We start from the raw sequence: 6,757 nt of genomic DNA, 5'->3' as shown, positions 1-6,757 counted from the left end.
ATGTTTCATTTTCATTTTCAACCATACAAAATCTATGCCAAGCAACCTGTTTGAACAAACACATGCAAAATCTGTTCCATTTTCAACCTGTTTGAATACAATCTCTTTGAACTTGCAAATGAACTTGCAAATGAACCTGTTTCATGAACCTATTTTAGTCTGTTCCAAAATCTGTTCCAATCAACCTGTTTGAACACACCCATGCAAAATATGTTCCATTTTCAACCTGTTTGAATACAACCTCATTGAACCTGCAAATGAACTTGTTTCAATCAGTTCCATTTTCAAACTTTTTGGGCTGTTTTGCACATTGAAACTGAACCTGCAAAATGAACCTGCAAGTGAAGGCTGAAGCCTACAACCACATTCATTACATCCAACATTCATTACATAACATTAGTATTGAAAAAATTAGTGAAGTCTAAAGGCTGAAGCCTACAACCACATTCATTACATAACAGTTGTATTCCCTGCAAAGGCTTGATGTCATCACTTGTTTCATTCCGTGTAAACTTCAAAAGGCAAAAAAGCATGAAAGTGATTCATTACATCATTACAACCCACTGTGCAAAAGCATGAAGACCACGTCATTCAAAACTCAAATGACATTGTCCAAAAAATGCAACTGTGAAGCGAAAGCACCAAATAAGCACCAAAGCAAGCAGCTCCAACTCCAAAGGCTCCAAATACCACAATCAGTTGCCACCAGGAGCTGTGGGTTGCTGAGTCCCAAAAAATGGTCCACTATATTGAGCACCAGAGGTACTTCCCACGGCCGAAGTACTAGCACCTTAGGTTCCATTGGATTTCCTTGGTGACTACACATGTGCCAACATCCAATAGTTAGGTGACCTATTATAATTCATATCTGACAGGGAGATAATAAATACAAAGTTTGTTACTTACATGTCTAGTTGGATATGAGAAAAAAGTGCCCTTCATAAATACCAACCCCAAAGGGTTCACCTCTGCCACCTCTTTGTCCTCTCTCTCCTCTTCCTCCACATGTAGAGCTAGAAGCCTCTTCTCCACCTCTCCCACCTCTTTTGCCTCTTCCTCCAATTTGAACAGTAGTCTACATGTAACATTGAAACAAAATAACATTAGCAAAACAATCAATAGTAATTGTTGCACAGAAAAAACAAACACTTATAGGTTGAAGTTTTGGTACCTAATCATTGCTACCCCGTACTACAAAAGTACTACCTCTCCCACCATCTCTTCTGCCCCTCCCTCCCATATCAACAGTGGCCTACATGTTACATTGAGATAAAACACATTAGTGAAGCAAACATTAGTAACTGTTGTAAATATAATGCATAAGTGAAGAGCTTCAACTTTTGGTACCTTCTCTAGGCTACCCCCTACCCCTCTTCCACCGCTTCATCCTCTACCCCTGGTAACTGGTTGTTTTCCTATACGTTGTCCTACACCCAGGGAAGTGGATGTTGTTGTCCCTCTAGGAGTAGCCTTTCTTTTCTCTTTGATTGGCCCTTTACAAGTGCGGGTGTTGTGTCCAAATTGACCACACTTACCACATTTTAGGGACCCATGCTTTCTTACCAACTTGAAAGGGTTAGCAGCTCTTCGGGGTTCATCTGCATCCCTCCTCCTCGACTTCTTTGGCCTTCCTGGAGGCCTTCTCACTGGAGGTGGCTGGACGGGATCCATGTCTACTCGAGGCCACTGCTTTATACTCTGCATAGGGTGAATGATTTCTCTATAACTCCTCCGAAAAGCATCAGTGTGGTAGTAGGGGTGGACAAATTTTTCAACACTCTCCTTCTGGTAGAAGATGGAAGCAACCGCATGTATGCATGGAATACCAGTCAAATCCCAACTCCTACACCGACAACACTTTTGTGCTAGATTGACAACGTACTGCTTCCCATTCCGTTGCACTTCATACTCCTCCCCACCAGACCACTCTACGTGGCAATCACAAGCTACAACCTTAATTTTCTCCAGCTTCTCCTGAATTTTGGGGCAATCTGGGCCTTCATACTTATCTATCTCAGACGTCTGCCTTTGAAACCTCCCCATTAGAAGCCTTCTGATGGTCTCCAACAAAGTAATGATTGACTTGTCCCTACCAAGTAGGATGAAGCCATTAAATGTCTCAGATAAGTTGTTTACTAGTAGGTTGCACTTCGACCTACGGCTGAAACCCGATCTTGACCACAATGTTGGATTGATTTTCTTCAAATATGCATACGCATTCTTATCTAGCTTCTCCATCTCTTCCATTTTATTCTGAAACTCAATGGACGTGGTAGCATAAGCTGCTAACCACATCGTGTCTTTTAAAATCTTCCCTTTGAACTCGGCTTTAAAGTTGTTGTACATATGGCGGACACAAAATCTATGGTCGGCAGTTGGTAATATATCCTCAAAGATTTCAACCAATCCCTGCAAAAGAAGGTGATAAGGTATAACTAGATAATAACATAACTCATATAAGTATTGTAAACTGTAAATTACTAAGGTATACCTTCTGTGTATCGGAAATGAATGTCCACCCATGACTCTCAACTGACCCAATATCATTAAGGAGTGTCGTTAGAAACCACGTCCAGGAGTCCTTCAATTCAGCCTCTACCACTGCATAGGCTATCGAGAACATTTGTTCATTTGCATCCTTCCCAACTGCACTTAAAATTTGTCCTCCCCAAGGTCCTTTCAAATGGCAAACATCCAAACCAATGAAAGGCCTGCAACCTGCCAAGAAACCCTGCCTCATAGCGTGGAGACTAACATAAAGCCTCTAGAAGGTTGGCATCACATCCAAACTTGGCCTTTCGACCTTCAACTTCACACAACTACCTGGGCTTCTAGACCTAACAAGGTCACAATAATCCCAGACTCTAGCATATTGCTCCACATAGCCACCCTCAATGCATACCATAGCCTCCCTCTTCGCCCTATATATCTTTGTCTTTGACACATCAACCTTGAAATCCCTTTTCACACTCTTTCTAATTGCATGGACATTCCAGTTGGGGTCATCCCTGATCTTCTCTAGATATTTAGAAGACAACCAAGAAGAAGTCACCTGGTGGTTTTGATATTATCTGGGGCACTTATGTGTGGGAACATAGCTTTTTATTTGGAAACCTTCACACATCTGCATCGGAGAAGCGTGTATCCTCTAACCACACTTACTTTTGCATATTGCAGTAACTCTCGAAGTCTCATTCTTTACAAACATATAGTCAAATCCATGCTGGATAGCATATTCCTTCAATGCAGCTCTAAATACTTGAGGGGAGCTAAATATCATCCCCACAACCAACACTGGCTTCTGCATATCCACATTCTCATTAAATTCAACTCTAGGTTCTCGTTCATCTGCAGAAGACCTTGAACTTCTAAGGCATATGTCATCTTCATCCTCTTCAACTGCATTTGACCTTAGAGGCTCATCAGGTATAACCTCATTTGGAAATGCTACAGGCACATCATCGTCATGTTCTATAGTTGCTTCTTCAATAACATATTCAGCTCCGCCGAAGAAATCATCATCATGATCAGTCTCACTTCTATAACTACTATCACTATCAGCATAGTTGCTTGAAATAACAAAAGAATCATCAGAACTTTCATCAGGTACATCACTATGGACAGGTGGAATGGGTGTTTGAACTTCCTCACCCAAAACATGATCATTAATATTTTTGCTAGTGGGGGTCTCCAATTGGCTAACATAATATTCCTTAGCTTCAATATGTTGTTCAATTGAGGGCTCCTGTGGCCTAGCCAAACTAGCCAAAATTGTATCAACAGCTCTAACCAAATCTTCCTCATCTGCTGTCTCCACTGCCATATCCAAGCTGACATCAACTTCAACCTGTCCAGTGGGGGCCTCCACTTGACCATCCAATCCAACAGCAGCCTCCAACATATCTCTCTGTGAGCTCCCTCCCAAGCCACTTCTCTGTGAATTCATTCCCAACACATCAACTACATCCGGTGGCAATGGGGGGTGTCAACATATATTGCGATGGTCTCTTTCCCTCTATTAAGCTCCATCATTTGCAACACATCTCTATCGGAGTCAATCCTTTGGAAACCACCTTGCTTACCCCTCCCTTTAAGTTTATGATACATGAACAAGTGGATAGGGGTGCCTACTATTTCTGACATCATGTCTTGCTTTTCAAAGAGAGAGAGAGCTTGTCTGGGTCCACATTATCAATGTGGTTAACCTTTCCCCCTTTATATGCCCTCTTAGATTTGTCAAAGTTGCCACCATGGTGGATGATGATCACATTTATGTGTGAATTGTAGGTAGGAAAAGCATGCATTTCTCTCATTTAAAGTGGTGCTACTAAGGTATTTTCTCTATTTTTGGTGTTTCAGGGTTATTCTGGATTTTCATGGAAAATGGAGTTAAAGAGATGAATTTCTAAAGAAATTAATCAAGACCCAGAAAATTTTAGCCAAAATTGATCTGTGCAATATTAGGCCGAAATTTGTTAATGCCACAACCCCCTCTATTTACTCAAGTCACCCCTTTTTGTTGGGTACAAAGAGGGGTGAGCCGAGGAAAGGAAAAGACAAAATGGGAATGGGCCTTTGGCATGGTGCAAATTCAAACAAACGTGGAGCCCGCCCGAATCATTGATGTTGCAGCCCAACAATTGGGAAGTTCGGATCTGCCCATGGGAATGATTGTGGATACAACCAATTTATAATGGGCTATCAAGTGTACGGTTTAGATCATCTATGATAGTACAACATTAAGGCCGAATTGTAGGCCCAACCAGTGGAATATTTTGTGGTGCAACTATTTTACATAGTAGTCGTCCAATGGACTGTTTGGATCGTCCCATGAAAATAGAGCGACATCATCTATATATATATATATATATATATATATATATATATATATATATATATATATGAGAAAAGGTTTCCTACACACTTGTGTAGATAAGTTACCTACACATTAGCTTAAAATACAGTGGGGGCCCACATTGTTTGGGTGATCCAAACCATTCATTTGAAAGATCCTCACATAGATAGGGTGTCCACAAAAAATCAGATCCATAGGATCATCCTAACCATTCAAACTATGGAGGCAAAAAATGGACTAATTTGTGAAGGTTTATACACGTCCATTTTACCTCCACAAATCGTAGGGTTGGGATGATCCTATGGATCTGATTTTTTGTGGACACCCTATCTCTGTGAGGACCATTCAAATGAATGGTTTGGATCACCCAAACAATGTGGGCCCCCACTGTATTTTAAGCTAGTGTGTAGGTAACTTATCTACACAAGTGTGTAGGAAACCTTTTCTCATATATATATTGTAGTCCAATCAATTGGATGGCTCGGATCGGTTTATGGAAATGATTTAGGGAATCCATTCATGCCATGGCCATGCAAATGAGTGGTTCAAATCATTCTAAAAAAAAAAAAGAACTGAATGCTTTGAGATGTGCCCAACCTAATTCGGTCATGGGGTGGACAAATCATTTTTATGCTTGAGTTCCAAGTGGACCCACTCAATGTTGGACGCTTAATTCTTTAAATTTGTGGAGAAATTGCACATTTGGAGTGTCGGCCAAGCTTGGAGGTGGGCCTGCTATTGTTGGAAATTGAGAAATTGATGGCCATAATGGACAAAACAGTTGTTATTTTTTTTAGAGTTGCAGAATGGAAATTACCAAAATAAGAGGATATTGGACTGTGTTGGACATGTGATTTGAGAAATTTGCCACGTTGCATTAACATGCAGATATTATATGGCAAGTATCGGTTCTTTTTGTGTGAATTAGAAACATGGCTCTTACGAAAGGCAAGTGCAAGGTATGATATATTACCATTTGTGGGCAACATACATGGGAAAAGAAAGCATCTTAATTATAAGGAAATTTGGTCAAAAGGGTCCAAAAAATAGCGGAAACAGTGAAACGGTAACCCCATATTTCAAATTTGTGAAAGGGGGTCATTTTACTTTTCCTTACATGTTTTTTTTACCTAAATACCCCTCAGGCGGTTTTGTTTATTTTAAAAAATATTTGGTTCTTATCTGTTCAGGTCAAGAAAAATAGGGGTATCACATATGAAAATGGGGTGACCAAGAGATGAAATGAGGTTATCACACCTGAAAAATTTTCGATTCATGTCTGTTGGGCCTCAAGGGGTTACTAGGTCAAGGAAAATGGGGGTATTACATATGAAAATGGGGTTCTTACATATGAAACTGAGGTTATCACACTTGGAAAAATTTCGGTTCTTATCTGTTTGGCCTTGAAGGGGTTACCAGGTCAAGGAAAATAGGGTGACCAAGAGATGAAATGGGGTTATCACACCTGGAAAATTTTCGGTTCATGTCTGTTGGGCCTGTAAGGGGTTTCCAGGTCAAGCAAAATAGGGGTATCACATATGAAAATAGGGTTCTCACATATGAAACTGGGGTTTTCACACCTGGAAAAATTTCGGTTCTTATCTGTTGGGCCTGGAAGGGGTTACCAAGTCAAGGAAAATGGGGGTATCACATATGAAAATGGGGTTCTCACATATGAAACTGGGGTTATCACACCTGAAAAAATTTCAGTTCTTATCTGTTGGGCCTGGAAGGGGTTACCAGGTCAAGGAAAATGAGGGTATCACATATGAAAATGGGGTGACCAAGAGATGAAATGGGGTTATCACACCTGGAAAATTTTCGGTTCATGTCTATTGGGCCTGGAAAGGGTTATCAAGTCAAGGAAAATGAGAATATCACATATGAAAATAGGGTGACCAA

At 40.6% G+C, this 6,757-nt stretch overlaps 1 protein-coding gene across 1 annotated transcript; it reads right to left on the bottom strand.

Moving 5' to 3' along the window:
* Window positions 1-332: 332 nt before the first annotated feature.
* Window positions 333-2,987, bottom strand: LOC143851222 (uncharacterized). The gene is made up of 4 exons (XM_077360569.1): window positions 2,492-2,987; window positions 1,348-2,409; window positions 1,172-1,252; window positions 333-1,075 (listed from the first exon to the last, which is right to left on the bottom strand). Exons 1-2 carry the CDS (start codon window positions 2,738-2,740, stop codon window positions 1,384-1,386), a joined length of 1,275 nt encoding a protein of 424 aa, XP_077216684.1. The 5' UTR covers window positions 2,741-2,987; the 3' UTR covers window positions 333-1,075; window positions 1,172-1,252; window positions 1,348-1,383.
* Window positions 2,988-6,757: the final 3,770 nt, after the last annotated feature.

This window comes from Tasmannia lanceolata, unplaced genomic scaffold (genome assembly GCF_043159265.1).
Source record: "Tasmannia lanceolata isolate RefF3 unplaced genomic scaffold, GAP_Taslan_0.1 ptg000018l, whole genome shotgun sequence".
NCBI classification, from domain to species: Eukaryota; Viridiplantae; Streptophyta; class Magnoliopsida; order Canellales; family Winteraceae; genus Tasmannia; species Tasmannia lanceolata.
This window is presented reverse-complemented; position numbering and strand designations above follow the sequence as displayed.

Excerpts from the sequence above, each read along its gene's own strand:
- LOC143851222 (XM_077360569.1), bottom strand. The coding sequence starts at position 2,740 with ATGAGGCAGGGTTTCTTGGCAGGTTGCAGGCCTTTCATTGGTTTGGAT. Across the intron at positions 2,410-2,491 it reads TCATTTCCGATACACAGAAG|GGATTGGTTGAAATCTTTGA; the intron begins GTATACCTTAGT and ends CTTCTTTTGCAG.